Raw genomic sequence first — 17847 nt, forward strand, 5'->3', positions numbered from 1 at the left:
TCTTTCAGATGTCTTTCTCTCTCTACATGCAACCATCCCTTTCTTTTTTCTTCCTTTTTTCCACCTCTCCCTCTTCCGCCACTTTAGTTGCTCTCTTCCCATTTTGTTTCCTTACTCCTTTCTTTCCTTTCCTTCTCTTTACTTCCCCTCACTCTAAATCTCCAGGCTCTTCGTCTTTGTTCCTCTCCATCTTTACTCCCTCCTCCAAATTTGTCTCTCCTTTTCTGTTTCTACTTGACCTTCCCAGCCTCCTGCTCCTCCTCCTCCTCTTCCTCCTCCTCCTCCTCTCTCAGTGTGTGTATATATCAGAAGCACTCAAGCACCTCCTCGGGCTGCAGAAAGACCAATTAATTAAAAACACTAATAACCCTTTCTCTGCTAGGAGAGAGAGCATTTTCCTTCTCATACATTATTAATGCGGCTCTGTATGATCATATGCAGGTAGTGTGTGTGTGTGTGTGTGTGTCATTCCTAGTTTAACAAGTGCTACTCTGAACATATGTGTGTGTGTGTGTGTGTGTGTGTGTGTGATAGTGCTCATTAAGAGCTTACCGGCTGAGAGAGAGTGAGTGAGACGGGCTGGGGGTATATGTGGTTCATGTCATTTGCATTGTAAGCGCTGGTGTGTGTGTGTGTGTGTGTGTGTGTGTGTGTGTGTTAGCTCATTTGCAGCCCTTGTTAAGTGGCGGCTGAGTGGACCCCGGGGCCACGTTGAGGAAGACAAATCAAGTTAAGAGGTTAATGAAAAGGTTTTGTGATCATGATCTTTTCCCTACAGTGTTTATATATTAAAAAAAGAGAATTGCTGATACAAATATCAAAACAGTGTTTTTGTTCGCAACATAGCAAATGCATGATCGAAAATAGAATCATAGAAATCAGATGCTGGTGTCTACAACTCCTCAGTCCAGAAAGCAACAACAACAAAAAAACAAGCAGTAGAATTACAGGACTTAATGGCATTAAAATTGATCATTTAAGGGAAAAAACTTGTATCAGTCATCAAAGCTAATATCAAAATAGTAAAAGTACCAGTGGAAATAATAAAAGTAATGATGACTGAATTTCATTTAACTGCATGAAGCTGTATGCTCTCACATCACTGTCATGACTTTAATAGTTATTGTTAGTTTTATGATATAAACCTGTAGTTTTCCTCCTATAACAAGTCAAAATGTTTGCTGTGAAAAAGAGCTATTTACCAAAGATTGTAGTGTGCTGCTGCATGTCTCAGACTGACCTCTTTAGTTGTATCTGTGTAACTTTTATTCTCTGAGCTGCTGTAGACTCTCATTTAAAAACAAAGAAGACGTTATAAAAAGCTTAAAGTCTCCATTACCTGCAGGGTGGCAGTATACAACTACCTGCACTCTGCTCCCTGTTACACGTGTCTAATGCCAAAGGTATGTCACATAACCAGATTGAGGACTGATAAAAGAAAAAGTCACCAATGAGCAGAAAGAAGAGGCGGAGCAACAGCAGGATCTTCAGTCACACTGCTGACAGGAAACTGAAACTTACTGCAGTAAAAGCTTCGGGAAGCTGCAGCTGAGACTCGTCTTGCTGGTTCTGTTGAAAGATTAATTACAGCCAACTAAATTCTCTGGACCTTTCTAAACTACACAGCAGTCTCTGCACACAGGTGAGTGAAGCTGATAATATCTAGTGTGTTTAAACAAGCAGCATTAACACAGACGTGAGCTGTGCTCAGACAGGAAGAGCCTCTTCTGGAGCTCAGAAACAAAACTTTTCAGATAGATTTTACCTTAATTGTGATGTAGATATATATACAGAATCATGATTGATTTTTTCAAACACATTACCAAGAATTCTGTAACTCTAGATTTGCTTTCTCACACTTTCACTTCTGTTGTTATTGTGTCGCTCCAGTATGTCTGCTGCCGGCGCTTCACTCTCTGAAGATCAGTTTCTGTGCTCCATCTGTCTCGATGTGTTCACTGATCCAGTCAGCACTCCATGTGGACACAACTTCTGCAAGAAGTGCATCACTAAACACTGGAATGTTAGTGTCCAGTGTCAATGTCCCAACTGTAAAAAGATGTTCTCCACCAGACCAGAGCTGCAGGTCAATACTTTTGTCTCTGAGATGGTTGCTCACTTCAGACAGTCAGCTCAACAGAGAGCCAGCAGCAGCAGCTCAGAGCTACAAGCTGCTGGACCAGGAGAAGTTCCCTGTGACGTCTGCACTGGAACCAAACTGAAGGCCCTGAAGTCCTGCATGGTGTGTCTGCTCTCCTACTGTGAGACTCACCTGGAGCTTCATCTGACAGCTTCACGTCTGAAAAGACATCAGCTGATCGACCCTGTGGAGAACCTGGAAGGCAGGATGTGCATGAAGCACGATAAACCTCTGGAGCTGTTCTGTCAGACTGACCAGATGTGTGTCTGCATGCTGTGCACTGTTTTAGAACACAAGACTCATGATGTTGTTCCTCTCAAGGAAGAATATGAGAGAAAGATGGCAGAGCTGGGGAAGACAGAGGCTGAAATTGAGCAGATGATCCAGGAGAGACGATCAAAGATTCAAGAGTTCAGACGGTCAGTCGAGGTCAGCCGGGACAATGCAGACAGAGAGATAACAGCGAGTTTCCATGTCTTCACCAAACTCAAAAAGGCCCTTGAGAGAAACCATGCTGAAGTTATTGGGACTACTAAAGAAAAGCACAAAACAACAGAGAAACGGGCAAGAGGTTTCATCAAAGAGCTGGAAGAGGAAATCTCTGAGCTGAAGAAGAGAAGTGCTGAGCTGGAGCAGCTGTCACACTCAGAAGACCACCTTAACCTCGTCCAAAACTGTCCATCCCTGAATGCACCTCTACCCACCAAGAACTGGACAAAGGTCAGAGTCTGTCCACCTTCATATGAAGGGACTGTGAGAGCAGCTGTTGCTCAGTCAGTGAAGATGCTCCAACATGAGATGAAGAAGCTTCCCGCAGAGACTGAGCTGAAGACGGTCCAGCAGTATGCAGTGGACGTCACACTGGATCCTGAGACAGCATGTCCCCAACTCATCCTGTCTGAAGATGGGAAACAAGTGAGTTATGGTCTTGTAATGATGAACGTCCCAGACAACCCAAAGAGATATGCTAATGGTCTCTGTGTTTTAGGCAGGCAGCCGTTTTCTTCAGGTAGATTTTACTTTGAGGTTCAGGTTAAAGGGAAGACTGGTTGGGCTTTAGGAGTTGCCAGAGAGTCAGTCAATCGTAAGAGAGTAATCTCTTTTAGCACTCAGTATGGTTACTGGACTTTATGGATGATGAATGAAAATGCATACAGTATTTATACTGAGAACTTTGTTGATCTCTCTCTGATGTCTCAGCCTGAGAAGGTGGGTGTGTTTGTAGATTATGAGGAGGGTCTGGTCTCCTTTTATGATGCTGATGCTGGAAGTCTTATCTACACCTATACTGGCTGCTGCTTCAATGGAAAACTCCTCCCAGCCTTCCTTCCCTGTTCTCAGAGAGATTGTTATATCCCTCTGATCATCTGTCCTGTTGACCACACTGAGTAGATTAACCACTGATTGTTGTGGAAGGAGACAGTTTTTAATGTAAAAAATGTGCAAAACCTAATGGCAAAGTCAGGCAACTAGTATCAGTGACATTTTTGAGACGTTAAAATTGGTATCAATACGGATATCAGATTTTTATTAAGATTTTATGATCACGTATATATCAAAAAAAAAAAAGAAGGTTGGCCAAATACAAAATAAAATTTTATTCTTCTCAACCCTCTGTACACAAGTAGTTTCAGAACGTTTTTCTTGCTATTTTTTTTTTTTTTTCATTTTACTCACTGTGGCTTTGTATTTCACTGCACTATTAAAATATATGTAACATATATGAGTCCTGCAGCTCTATGGAATCAGCACAATCATGGCTAGAAGTGGAAACAACTCAAAAATGTTTTTTTGTACAGAATAACAGTTACAATGACATAAATCGTTAAAAAAAAAAAAAGCACAAGTTGAATTCCTCTGATAAATTTTTTTTTTCATAAATTGGAATAAACTTTTCCAAGTTCCCACAGGTGTCACAGGTATTGAAAAAACAAACAAAAAAATCTGTCTCCACATATTATAAATACTATACTATACAACTATTTGCATTTTTACAACCTGTACTTCCAGCCTCTCCTGTCAAAGTCAAATTTATTTAAATAGCGCATTTACAGACGGCTGAGCATGAAAGTGCAATAAATACAGAATTGGCAAAGGTGAAAGAAACAATAACAAAAAAACCCAAAACAAAATGAAATTTAAAATAAATCAAAAGAATAAGGGATAATTTTTAAAAGCACTGTGGGATAACTAGGGGACACTTTTCCCTAGCACTTGCCGGAGGAAAACTTTAATTGAAGGCAAGAGAAAAGTGGTGGGTTTTTAAGTGAGATTTAAAAACATTTTGGGACTTCCCTGCACGGATGTGGAGGGGGAGGCAGTCCCAGAGTCTGGGGGCTGCTACTGAAAAGGCCCTGTTGCCCCTTGTTTTTAATCTGGACCTGGGCACCTCCAACAGCAGCTGGTCAGCTGACCGTAGAGCTCTGGAGGGGGTGTGGTGGTGCAGAAGGTCAGACAGGTATGTAGGGGCCAGACCATGGAGGGATTTGTAAACAGTTAGAAGAAGTTTATGGTCAATGCGGTGACGGATGGGGAGCCAGTGGAGCGATGGAGGACCGGGGTGATGTGATCATGTTTTTTAGTGCAGGTGAGGAGTCGGGTGGCTGAGTTCTGGACCAACTGCAGGCGGCGAAGCTGCAATTGATCCGTGCTGGTGTAGAGAGAGTTACAGTAGTCCAGTTGTGATGTGATGAAGGCATGAATAGCTCTCTCCAGGTCACTCTGAGGCAGGTAGGCTTTAGTCTTGGTTAGTGTTCTCAGGTAGAAAAAGCTTCTCCTTACTACTGCACTAACCTGCTGCTCTGTGTAAACAGCCTCTCCTGTCCTCTCCTCTCTGCTCTGTGTAAACAGCCTCTCCTGTCCTCTCCTCTCTGCTCTGTGTAAACAGCCTCTCCTGTCCTCTCCTCTCTGCTCTGTGTAAACAGCCTCTCCTGTCCTCTCCCCTCTGCTCTGTGTAAACAGCCTCTCCTGTCCTCTCCCCTCTGCTCTGTGTAAACAGCCTCTCCTGTCCTCTCCCCTCTGCTCTGTGTAAACAGCCTCTCCTGTCCTCTCCTCTCTGCTCTGTGTAAACAGCCTCTCCTGTCCTCTCCTCTCTGCTCTGTGTAAACAGCCTCTCCTGTCCTCTCCTCTCTGCTCTGTGTAAATGGCCTCTCCTGTCCTCTCCTCTCTGCTCTGTGTAAACAGATTCTCAGTGAATATTTGTCACGTGACCGTTGGTCTCAGCAGAATCAATCATGTCTTCACAGTGTCTCTGAGGAGAATTTAATGTTTTTAACAGGATCTGGTTAGTGCAAACGCTTTATTTTAAATGACACATGGAGAATAAAGAATATTCTGACACAAATATCAACATTGAACATGAATCTTCGTTTTGGTTGTTGGTTGTGTTTCTTTTCCTGACAGAAAGGTTGACAGAGTTTCTTTCTACGATAAACTGTATATTTTTAAGAAAGCGTACTCTTCAAACCCAACAAAGGATTGTTGGGGTTCAGAGGGTTAAATGTCGACCTCAGAGTCACAGATCTAACTTTGATCATTTTTTAACTTTCATCTAGTGGAGTTATATTGTTTAAAATACTTGGTATGTCAGTCGATTTCTCAGTTGTTTATTTTGTTTATTTTTCTTTCATTTTTCTTATTTGTCTCTCTACCAAATTACATGATGTGTTAAGCTCCTTATTTCAACATTTTAAATAGCTTGTACATCATATATTTATTAATTCTGATCAGTTTTATTGTGTAAAACAAAAGCAACAAATCTGAACAAAGGTAATAATCACATCTGTTATGTACTAGGAAGATAATGTGTGGGAGTTCATCGAAATCGGGAATAAATATTGTACAGTGTTATTTTAATATTAAAATATATTTCCTGTCTGACATCAATAAAGAATTATTTTAAAAATAAGATTCTTCAGGGGTTTTTTTTGTCACACAAAATGCATGATTAAAAGTACCATTACTGTCACAGCTCACTGGAACGTGGTTAAAATTGAATCTTTGTTAATTTTATGATATAAACCTGTAGTTTTCCTCCTATAACAAGTCAAAATGTTTGCTGTGAAAAAGAGCTATTTACCAAAGATTGTAGTGTGCTGCTGCATGTCTCAGACTGACCTCTTTAGTTGTATTTGTGTAACTTTTGTTCTCTGAGCTGCTGTAGACTCTCATTTAAAAACAAAGAAGACGTTATAAAGAGCAAAAAGTCTCCATTACCTGCAGGGTGGCAGTATACAACTACCTGCACTCTGCTCCCTGTTACATGTGTCTAATGCCAAAGGTATGTCACAATAACCAGACTGAGGAACGAAAAAAAAGAAAAAGTCACCAATGAGCAGAAAGAAGAGGCGGAGCAACAGCAAGAGCTTCAGTCACACTGCTGACAGGAAACTGAAACTTACTGCAGTAAAAGCTTCGGGAAGCTGCAGCTGAGACTCGTCTTGCTGGTTCTGTTGAAAGATTAATTACAGCCAACTAAATTCTCTGGACCTTTCTAAACTACACAGCAGTCTCTGCACACAGGTGAGTGAAGCTGATAATATCTAGTGTGTTTAAACAAGCAGCATTAACACAGACGTGAGCTGTGCTCAGACAGGAAGAGCCTCTTCTGGAGCTCAGAAACAAAACTTTTCAGATCGATTTTACCTTAATTGTGATGTAGATATATATACAGAATCATGATTGATTTTTTCAAACACATTACCAAGAATTCTGTAACTCTAGATTTGTTTTCTCACACTTTCACTTCTGTTGTTATTGTGTCGCTCCAGTATGTCTGCTGCCGGCGCTTCACTCTCTGAAGATCAGTTTCTGTGCTCCATCTGTCTCGATGTGTTCACTGATCCAGTCAGCACTCCATGTGGACACAACTTCTGCAAGAAGTGCATCACTAAACACTGGGATGTTAGTGTCCAGTGTCAATGTCCCAACTGTAAAAAGATGTTCTCCACCAGACCAGAGCTGCAGGTCAATACTTTTGTCTCTGAGATGGTCGCTCACTTCAGACAGTCAGCTCAACAGAGAGCCAGCAGCAGCAGCTCAGAGCTACAAGCTGCTGGACCAGGAGAAGTTCCCTGTGACGTCTGCACTGGAACCAAACTGAAGGCCCTGAAGTCCTGCATGGTGTGTCTGCTCTCCTACTGTGAGACTCACCTGGAGCCTCATCTGACAGCTTCACGTCTGAAAAGACATCAGCTGATCGACCCTGTGGAGAACCTGGAAGGCAGGATGTGCATGAAGCACGATAAACCTCTGGAGCTGTTCTGTCAGACTGACCAGACGTGTGTCTGCATGCTGTGCATTGTTTTAGAACACAAGACACACGATTTTGTTCCTCTCAAGGAAGAATATGAGAGAAAGATGGCAGAGCTGGGGAAGACAGAGGCTGAAATTGAGCAGATGATCCAGGAGAGACGATCAAAGATTCAAGAGTTCAGACGGTCAGTCGAGGTCAGCCGGGACAATGCAGACAGAGAGATAGCAGCCAGCATCCAGGTCTTCACCAAACTGAAGGAGGCCATTGAGAGAAACCAGGCTGAAGTTATTGAAACGACTGAAGAAAAGCACAAAACAACAGAGAAACAGGCTGAAGGTTTCATCAAAGAGCTGGAAGAGGAAATCTCTGAGCTGAAGAGGAGAAGTGCTGAGCTGGAGCAGCTGTCACACTCAGAAGACCACCTTAACCTCGTCCAAAACTGTCCATCCCTGAATGCACCTCTACCCACCAAGAACTGGACAGAGGTCAGAGTCTGTCCACCTTCATATGAAGGGACTGTGAGAGCAGCTGTTGCTCAGTCAGTGAAGATGCTCCAACACGAGATGAAGAAGCTCACTAAGACTGAGCTGAAGACGGTCCAGCAGTATGCAGTGGACGTCACACTGGATCCTGAGACAGCATATCCAGAACTCATCCTGTCTGAAGATGGGAAACAAGTGAGTTATGGTGTTGTAAAGAAGAACGTCCCAGACAACCCAAAGAGATATTCAAATGGTCTCTGTGTTTTAGGGAAGGAGATGTTTTCTTCAGGTAGATTTTACTTTGAGGTTCAGGTTAAAGGGAAGACTGATTGGGCTTTAGGAGTTGCCAGAGAGTCAGTCAATCGTAAGGGAGTAATCACTTTTAGCACTCAGTATGGTTACTGGACTTTATGGCTGAGGAATGAAAATGCATACAGTATTCGTACTGAGAACTTTGTCTCTCTCTCTCTGAAGTCTCGGCCTGAGAAGGTGGGTGTGTTTGTAGATTATGAGGAGGGTCTGGTCTCCTTTTATGACGCTGATGCTGGAAGTCTTATCTACACCTATACTGGCTGCTGCTTCAATGGAAAACTCCTCCCAGCCTTCCTTCCCTTTTCTCATAGAGATGGTAAAATCCCTCTGATCATCTGTCCTGTTGACCACACTGAGTAGATGAACCACTGATTGTTGTGGAAGGAGACAGTTTTTAATGTAAAAAATGTGCAAAACCTAATGGCAAAGTCAGGCAACTAGTATCAGTGACATTTTTGAGATGTTAAAATTGGTATCAATACGGATATCAGATTTTTATTAAGATTTTATGATCTCGTATATATCAACAAAAAAAAGAAGAAGGTTGGCCGAATACAAAATAAAATTTTATACTTCTCAACATACTGTACACAAGTAGTTTCAGAACGTTTTTCTTGCTATTTTTTTTTCCATTTTACTCACTGTGGCTTTGTATTTCACTGCACTATTAAAATATATGTAACATATATGAGTCCTGCAGCTCTATGGAATCAGCACAATCATGGCTAGAAGTGGAAACAACTCAAAAATGTTTTTTGTGCAGAATAACAGTTACAATGACATAAATAGTTAAATAAAAAAGAAAAAGCACAAGTTAAATTCCTCTGATAATTTTATTTTTTCATAAATTGAAATAAACTTTTCCAAGTTCCCACAGGTGTCACAGGTATTGAAAAAACAAAAACAAAATATGTCTCCACATATTATAAATACTATACTATACAACTATTTGCATTTTTACAACCTGTACTTCCAGCCTCTCCTGTCAAAGTTAAATTTATTTAAATAGCGCATTTACAGACGGCTGAGCCGCACCAAAGTGCTTCACATAAAAGTGCAATAAAATACAGAATTGACAAAGGTGAAAGAAACAAAAACAAAAAAACCCAAAACAAAATTCAATTTAAAATAAATTAAAAGAAGAAGGGATAATTTTTAAAAGCACTGTGGGATAACTAGGGGACACTATTCCCTAGCACTTGCTGGAGGAAAACTTTAATTGAAGGCAAGAGAAAAGTGGTGGGTTTTTAAGTGAGATTTAAAAACATTTTGGGACTTCCCTGCACGGATGTGGAGGGGGAGGCAGTCCCAGAGTCTGGGGGCTGCTACTGAAAAGGCCCTGTTGCCCCTTGTCTTTAGTCTGGACCTGGGCACCTCCAACAGCAGCTGGTCAGCTGACCGTAGAGCTCTGGAGGGGGTGTGGTGGTGCAGAAGGTCAGACAGGTATGTAGGGGCCAGACCATGGAGGGATTTGTAAACAGTTAGAAGAAGTTTATAGTCAATGCGGTGACGGATGGGGAGCCAGTGGAGCGATGGAGGACCGGGGTGATGTGATCATGTTTTTTAGTGCAGGTGAGGAGTCGGGTGGCTGAGTTCTGGACCAACTGCAGGCGGCGAAGCTGCAATTGATCCATGCTGGTGTAGAGAGAGTTACAGTAGTCCAGTTGTGATGTGATGAAGGCATGGATAGCTCTCTCCAGGTCACTCTGAGGCAGGGAGGCTTTAGTCTTGGTTAGTATTCTCAGGTGGAAAAAGCTTCTCCTTACTACTGCACTAACCTGCTGCTCTGTGTAAACAGCCTCTCCTGTCCTCTCCTCTCTGCTCTGTGTAAACAGCCTCTCCTGTCCTCTCCTCTCTGCTCTGTGTAAACAGCCTCTCCTGTCCTCTCCCCTCTGCTCTGTGTAAACAGCCTCTCCTGTCCTCTCCTCTCTGCTCTGTGTAAACAGTCTCTCCTGTCCTCTCTTCTCTGCTCTGTGTAAACAGCCTCTCCTGTCCTCTCCTCTCTGCTCTGTGTAAACAGCATCTCCTGTCCTCTCCTCTCTGCTCTGTGTAAACAGCCTCTCCTGTCCTCTCCCCTCTGCTCTGTGTAAACAGCCTCTCCTGTCCTCTCCTCTCTGCTCTGTGTAAACAGCCTCTCCTGTCCTCTCCTCTCTGCTCTGTGTAAACAGCCTCTCCTGTCCTCTCCTCTCTGCTCTGTGTAAACAGCCTCTCCCGTCCTCTCCTCTCTGCTCTGTGTAAACAGCCTCTCCTGTCCTCTCCTCTCTGCTCTGTGTAAACAGATTCTCAGTGAATATTTAATTTAATATTTAATGTTTTTAACAGGATCTGGTTAGTGCAGACGCTTTATTTTCAATGACACATGGAGAATAAAGAGATTCTGACACAAATATCAACATTGAACATGAATCTTCGTTTTGGTTGTTGGTTGTGTTTCTTTTCCTGACAGAAAGGTTGACAGAGTTTCTTTCTATGATAAACTGTATATTTTTAAGAAAGCGTACTCTTCAAACCCAACAAAGGATTGTTGGGGTTCAGAGGGTTAAATGTCGGCCTCAGAGTCACAGATCTAACTTTGATCATTTTTTAACTTTCATCTAGTGGAGTTATATTGTTTAAAATACTTGGTATGTCAGTCGATTTCTCAGTTGTTTATTTTGTTGATTTTTCTTTCATTTTTCTTATTTGTCTCTCTACCAAATTACATGATGTGTTAAGCTCATTATTTCAACATTTTAAGTAGCTTGTACATCATATATTTTTTAAATTCTGATCAGTTTTATTGTGTAAAACAAAAGCAACAAATCTGAACAAAGGTAATAATCACATCTGTTATGTACTAGGAAGATAATGTGTGGGAGTTCATCGAAATCTGGAATAAATATTGTACAGTGTTATTTTAATATTAAAATATATTTCCTGTCTGACATCAGTAAATAATTATTTTAAAAATAAGATTCTTCAGGGGGTTTTTTTGTCACACAAAATGCACGATAAAAAGTACCATCACTGTCACAGCTCACTGGAACGTGGATAAAATTGAATATTTGTTAGTTTTATGATATAAACCTGTAGTTTTCCTCCTATAACAAGTCAAAATGTTTGCTGTGAAAAAGAGCTATTTACCAAAGATTGTAGTGTGCTGCTGCATGTCTCAGACTGACCTCTTTAGTTGTATTTGTGTAACTTTTATTCTCTGAGCTGCTGTAGACTCTCATTTAAAAACAAAGAAGACGTTATAAAAAGCAAAAAGTCTCCATTACCTGCAGGGTGGCAGTATACAACTACCTGCACTCTGCTCCCTGTTACATGTGTCTAATGCCAAAGGTATGTCACAATAACCAGACTGAGGAATGAAAAAAAGAAAAAGTCACCAATGAGCAGAAAGAAGAGGCGGAGCAACAGCAAGAGCTTCAGTCACACTGCTGACAGGAAACTGAAACTTACTGCAGTAAAAGCTTCGGGAAGCTGCAGCTGAGACTCGTCTTGCTGGTTCTGTTGAAAGATCAATTACAGCCAACTAAATTCTCTGGACCTTTCTAAACTACACAGCAGTCTCTGCACACAGGTGAGTGAAGCTGGTAATATCTAGTGTGTTTAAACAAGCAGCATTAACACAGACGTGAGCTGTGCTCAGACAGGAAGAGCCTCTTCTGGAGCTCAGAAACAAAACTTTTCAGATCGATTTTACCTTAATTGTGATGTAGATATATATACAAAATCATGATTGATTTTTTCAAACACATAATGAAGAATTCTGTAACTCTAGATTTGCTTTCTCACACTTTCACTTCTGTTGTTATTGTGTCACTCCAGTATGTCTGCTGCCGGCGCTTCACTCTCTGAAGATCAGTTTCTGTGCTCCATCTGTCTCGATGTGTTCACTGATCCAGTCAGCACTCCATGTGGACACAACTTCTGCAAGAAGTGCATCACTAAACACTGGGATGTTAGTGTCCAGTGTCAATGTCCCAACTGTAAAAAGATGTTCTCCACCAGACCAGAGCTGCAGGTCAATACTTTTGTCTCTGAGATGGTTGCTCACTTCAGACAGTCAGCTCAACAGAGAGCCAGCAGCAGCAGCTCAGAGCTACAAGCTGCTGGACCAGGAGAAGTTCCCTGTGACGTCTGCACTGGAACCAAACTGAAGGCCCTGAAGTCCTGCCTGGTGTGTCTGCTCTCCTACTGTGAGACTCACCTGGAGCCTCATCTGACAGCTTCACGTCTGAAAAGACATCAGCTGATCGACCCTGTGGAGAACCTGGAAGGCAGGATGTGCATGAAGCACGATAAACCTCTGGAGCTGTTCTGTCAGACTGACCAGACATGTGTCTGCATGCTGTGCACTGTTTTAGAACACAAAACTCATGATGTTGTTCCTCTCAAGGAAGAATATGAGAGAAAGATGGCAGAGCTGGGGAAGACAGAGGCTAAAATTGAGCAGATGATCCAGGAGAGACGATCAAAGATTCAAGAGTTCAGACGGTCAGTCGAGGTCAGCCGGGACAATGCAGACAGAGAGATAGCAGCCAGCATCCAGGTCTTCACCAAACTGAAGGAGGCCATTGAGAGGAACCATGCTGAAGTCATTGAAACGACTGAAGAAAAGCACAAAACAACAGAGAAACAGGCTGAAGGTTTCATCAAAGAGCTGGAAGAGGAAATCTCTGAGCTGAAGAAGAGAAGTGCTGAGCTGGAGCAGCTGTCACACTCAGAAGACCACCTTAACCTCGTCCAAAACTGTCCATCCCTGAATGCACCTCTACCCACCAAGAACTGGACAGAGGTCAGAGTCTGTCCACCTTCATATGAAGGGACTGTGAGAGCAGCTGTTGCTCAGTCAGTGAAGATGCTCCAACATGAGATGAAGAAGCTTCCCACAGAGACTGAGCTGAAGACGGTCCAGCAGTATGCAGTGGACGTCACACTGGATCCTGAGACAGCATGTCCCCAACTCATCCTGTCTGAAGATGGGAAACAAGTGAGTTATGGTGTTGCAAAGAAGAACGTCCCAGACAACCCAAAGAGATATTCAAGTGGTCTCTGTGTTTTAGGGAAGGAGATGTTTTCTTCAGGTAGATTTTACTTTGAGGTTCAGGTTAAAGGGAAGACTGATTGGGCTTTAGGAGTTGCCAGAGAGTCAGTCAATCGTAAGGGACTAATCTCTTTTAACACTCAGTATGGTTACTGGACTTTATGGTTGAAGAATGAAAATGTTTATCATGCTAATACTGTGCCCCGTGTTGCTCTCTCTCTGAAGTCTCAGCCTGAGAAGGTGGGTGTGTTTGTAGATTATGAGGAGGGTCTGGTCTCCTTTTATGATGCTGATGCTGGAAGTCTTATCTACACCTATACAGGCTGCTGCTTCAATGGAAAACTCCTCCCAGCCTTCCTTCCCTTGTCTCAGACAGGTGGTAAAATCCCTCTGATCATCTGTCCTGTTGACCACACTGAGTAGATGAACCATTGACTGTTGTAGAAGGAGACAGTATTTAATGTAAAAAATGTGCTATACCTAATGCTAAAGTCAGGCAACTCATATCAATAACATTTTTCAGACATAAAAACGTGTATTTTATACAGATATCTGATTTTTGTTAAGACTTTATGATCACTTGATATATCACAAGTGGATTCAGAAAGTAGAAGGTTGGACAAATACTAAGGAAAAATGTATTCTTCTTAACCCTTTGTACACAAGTTGTTTCAGGGCGATTTTAGGTTTTTTCATTTTACTCACTGTGTTCTTGTGTTTCACTGCAATATTTAAATTTATACAACATATATAAGTCCTGCAGCCCTATGGAATCAGCACAATCATGGCTTGAAGTAGGAAAAACTCAAACATGTCATTGTGCAGAAAAATGCAGTTTTAATGACAGAAATCATAAATTAAAAAAAAAAAAAAAAAGCACAAGTTGAATTTCTCTAATAAATTATTTTTCATAAATTGGAATAAACTTTTCCAAGTGCCCAGAGGTGTCACAGATATTGAAATAACAAAAAATTGTGTCTCCACATACTATAAATACTATACTATACAACTATTTGCATTTTCTAACCTCTACTACCAGCCTTTCCTGTCCTCTCCTCTCTGCTCTGTGTAAACAGCCTTTCCTGTCCTCTCCTCTCTGCTCTGTGTAAACAGATTCTCAGTGAATATTTGTCACGTGACCGTTGGTCTCAGCAGAATCAATCATGTCTTCACAGTGTCTCTGAGGAACAGAATTTAATGTTTTTAACAGGATCTGGTTAGTGCAAACACTTTATTTTAAATGACACATGGAGAATAAAGAGATTCTGACACAAATATCAACATTGAACATGAATCTTCGTTTTGGTTGTTGGTTGTGTTTCTTTTCCTGACAGAAAGGTTGACAAAGTTTCTTTCTACGATAAACTGTATATTTTTAAGAAAGCGTACTCTTCAAACCCAACAAAGGATTGTTGGGGTTCAAAGGGTTAAATGTCGGCCTCAGAGTCACAGATCTAACTTTGATCATGTTTTTACTTTCATCTAATGGAGTTATATTGTTTAAAATACTTGGTATGTCAGTCGATTTCTCAGTTGTTGATTTTTCTTCATTTTTCATATTTGTCTCTCTACCAAATTACATGATGTGTTAAGCTCCTTATTTCAACATTTTAAATAGCTTGTACATCATATATTTTTTAATTCTGATCAGTTTTATTGTGTAAAACAAAAGCAACAAATCTGAACAAAGGTAATAATCACATCTGTTATGTACTAGGAAGATAATGTGTAGGAGTTCATCGAAATCTGGAATAAATATTGTACAGTGTTATTTTAATATTAAAATATATTTCCTGTCTGACATCAATAAATAATTATTTTAAAAATAAGATTCTTCAGGGTTTTTTTTTTATCACACAAAATGCACGATTAAAAGTACCATCACTGTCACAGCTCACTGGAACGAGGAAAACATTTAACCTTTGTTAACTTTATGATATAAACCTGTAGTTTTCCTCCTATAACAAGTCAAAATGTTTGCTGTGAAAAATAGCTATTAATCAAAGATTGTAGTGTGCTGCTGCACACAACAACTATTTGTGTAACTTTTGTTCTCTGAGCTGCTGTAGACTCTCATTTAAAAACAAAGAAGACGTTATAAAAACCTTTGATGGGTCCATTCGGAGCTCACCTTCCGAAACGATGAAGCTGAGAAAGGAGGTAGAGGTGGCATGAAACTCACATTTCTCGGCTTTGACGAACAACTTGTTCTCCAGCAGGCACTGCAGCACAGTGCGGACATGAATCTGGTGTTCCTGGAGAGATTGAAAGTAAATCAGGATATCATCCAGGTAAACAAACACAAACCGGCCAAGCATGTCACGAAGCACATCATTCACTAAGGCCTGGAAGACTGCTGGGGCGTTGGTCAAGCCAAAAGGCATTACTAAATACTCAAAATGACCTAATGGGGTGTTGAAAGCAGTCTTCCATTCATCACCCTCACTTATGCGCAGCAGATGGTATGCATTGCGCAGGTCTAGGGTGGTGAAGACGGTGGCGCCTTGGAGAGGAACAAAAGCAGAGTCAATGAGAGGCAGGGGATATTTGTTCTTGACTGTGATGTTGTTAAGTCCTCTGAAGTCAATACAAGGTCTCAGTGTGCCATCTTTCTTGCCCACAAAAAAAAATCCTGCACCTACCGGGGAGGACGGCGGGCGGATGATCCTGGCCGCCAGAGACTCCTGTATGTAACTCTCCATTACTTGCTGTTCTGGACGGGAGAGGTTATACAGTTTGCTACTGGGAAGAGGAGCTCCAGGCAGAAGCTCAATAGCACAGTCATAGGGCCGGTGGGGGGGGGAGAGAAAGAGCCTGTTCTTTGCTGAAGACTGGGGCCAGGTCATGATAGGCTTCGGGGACAGATGACAGATCTACAGGTTCAATTACAGGCGGGGGGTCAAATGTGGAGGTTAGAGCAGAGCGAAGACAGTGAGAGTGACAGTAAGGACTCCAAGAGCGCACTTTACCTGTGGCCCAATCAAAGTGAGGGTTATGGAGCCTTAACCAGGGAAACCCTAAGATCAGGGGAACATGAGGGGAGTCAATAACAAAAAAAGTGATTACCTCCTGGTGATTACCGGACAGCTGTACAGACACAGGAGCTGTCTAGTGGTTGATAGTGGACAGTAGCATACCATTAAGGGCTTTGGTTTCCAGTGGAACATCAAGGGGCTCTGTCAACTGCTGGCAAACGGCACTGTCAATAAGGCTTACATCAGCCCCTGAGTCAAGTAGCGCGATGAGGGGAAGGGACTGTCCCCGCCACAGGAGGGCAGCATCGAGCAGGGGCCGGTCTGGGGGAGAAGGGCTGACTACACGGCTCGACAGTATTTCTCCCACTACTGACGAGCCGGACCTTTTGCCGGACGGATGGGACAAGTAGCAATAAAGTGACCATCTTGGCCACAGTACAGACAGGACTGAGCCCGAATCCTGCGGGCTTTCTCCTCGGGGGACAGGTAGATGCCATCTATTTGCATCGGCTCAGGCTCGGGACTCCTCGGCTTCTCTTGGTGATCCTCGCGAGGGCTCAGCACATCTCGGCCGGGGCCGTGGAAGGTTCGCTGCTGAGAGCGAAAATTGGAGGAAGCAGCTGGCTCGGAACGCCACAGGTCTAGTTGGTCACTCACTTTGATGGCTGCTTGTATGGCCTCGTCCAACGTAGTGTGTTCCCACCTGAGTGCAATCTCCCTGCCGACATCATAGTTGAGCCCGTTCAGGAAAGTGGTGATGAGTGCTGAGTCGTTCCACCCCGACTCCACTGCAGCACTTTGGAAATGGCTCACAAACTCCCGGACAGACAGGCGTCCTTGGCGGATCCTGGAAAGCTGCAGACCGGCTTGCTGACCCCGCATAGGATGGTCATACACCCGCTTGAGCTCCCCAGCAAAGGCATCAGCGGACATGGCGAGAGGGGAGTTCTGCTCGAAGAGGGTGTTGTAAAAACTCAGCGGGGGACCCTCCAACAGGTTAACAAGGTAAGCCACCTTAGCCGCTTCACTGGCAAAACGGAGGGGTTGAGCATTGAAACTCAAGTGGCACTGTGTGAGAAATTGACGACATGTATTGGGATCACCTGAGTATTTTGCTGGAGGGGGAATATGGGGTTTGGGACCGGCTGGGGTATTGACTAGAGCTGGTCGGGCTGCTGGAGGTTGTTCATCTGGCGGCGGAATGATGGGGACAGGGGCAGCATTCAGCCGATCGGTGAGGGCAGCCAGGGCAGCGGAGATCTGAGTCAGTTGGGTTGTGACTTCCCGCATCTGGGGCCTGTATCGAGATGCCCCAGATACGCTCCCTGGATGTCAATTGTCTTCTTGAGTGCCTCCGGCTCTGCAGAGTCCATAGTGGCTGGATTATACTGTCAGGGCCGGGTTTGGTGGACTCAGGAGCAGGGAAAGAGGGCAGAGGCAGTGGTCAGGTAACAAGAGTGTTTATTGTAAATGGTAAGGTGGGAAGATTGGCGTCGGCAGATAGAGGTGGGTAGGAAGCTAGGCAGGGAAGGGGATCAGGCTGGAGGTGCAGGCAGGCGTCCGGGCGGAGGATGTTGCTGGGGTGCAAAAAGGGAAAAAGGGTTAGGTCTCAAAAGGCAGGGCAAAAAACAGGAATACAGGTCAGGTAATGT

General features: G+C 42.9%; 3 protein-coding genes across 3 annotated transcripts; all 3 read left to right on the forward strand.

The window, feature by feature from the left end:
* The first annotated feature begins 1510 nt into the window (after positions 1–1510).
* On the forward strand, positions 1511–3683 carry LOC131988646 (E3 ubiquitin-protein ligase TRIM21-like). Its single transcript, XM_059353810.1, has 2 exons — positions 1511–1642; positions 1891–3683. Exon 2 carries the CDS (start codon positions 1892–1894, stop codon positions 3530–3532), a length of 1641 nt encoding a protein of 546 aa, XP_059209793.1. The 5' UTR covers positions 1511–1642; position 1891; the 3' UTR covers positions 3533–3683.
* Positions 3684–6529: 2846 nt separating this feature from the next.
* Positions 6530–8665, forward strand: LOC131988616 (E3 ubiquitin-protein ligase TRIM21-like). Its single transcript, XM_059353766.1, has 2 exons — positions 6530–6661; positions 6910–8665. Exon 2 carries the CDS (start codon positions 6911–6913, stop codon positions 8546–8548), a length of 1638 nt encoding a protein of 545 aa, XP_059209749.1. The 5' UTR covers positions 6530–6661; position 6910; the 3' UTR covers positions 8549–8665.
* Positions 8666–11616: 2951 nt separating this feature from the next.
* On the forward strand, positions 11617–14212 carry LOC131987780 (E3 ubiquitin-protein ligase TRIM21-like). The gene is made up of 2 exons (XM_059352643.1): positions 11617–11753; positions 12002–14212. Exon 2 carries the CDS (start codon positions 12003–12005, stop codon positions 13641–13643), a length of 1641 nt encoding a protein of 546 aa, XP_059208626.1. The 5' UTR covers positions 11617–11753; position 12002; the 3' UTR covers positions 13644–14212.
* The last annotated feature ends 3635 nt before the right edge of the window (positions 14213–17847 follow it).

Source organism: Centropristis striata, chromosome 16 (genome assembly GCF_030273125.1).
Source record: "Centropristis striata isolate RG_2023a ecotype Rhode Island chromosome 16, C.striata_1.0, whole genome shotgun sequence".
NCBI lineage: Eukaryota > Metazoa > Chordata > Actinopteri > Perciformes > Serranidae > Centropristis > Centropristis striata.

Coding starts and splice junctions, on each gene's coding strand:
- LOC131988646 (XM_059353810.1), top strand. CDS start 1,892: ATGTCTGCTGCCGGCGCTTCACTCTCTGAAGATCAGTTTCTGTGCTCC.
- LOC131988616 (XM_059353766.1), top strand. CDS start 6,911: ATGTCTGCTGCCGGCGCTTCACTCTCTGAAGATCAGTTTCTGTGCTCC.
- LOC131987780 (XM_059352643.1), top strand. CDS start 12,003: ATGTCTGCTGCCGGCGCTTCACTCTCTGAAGATCAGTTTCTGTGCTCC.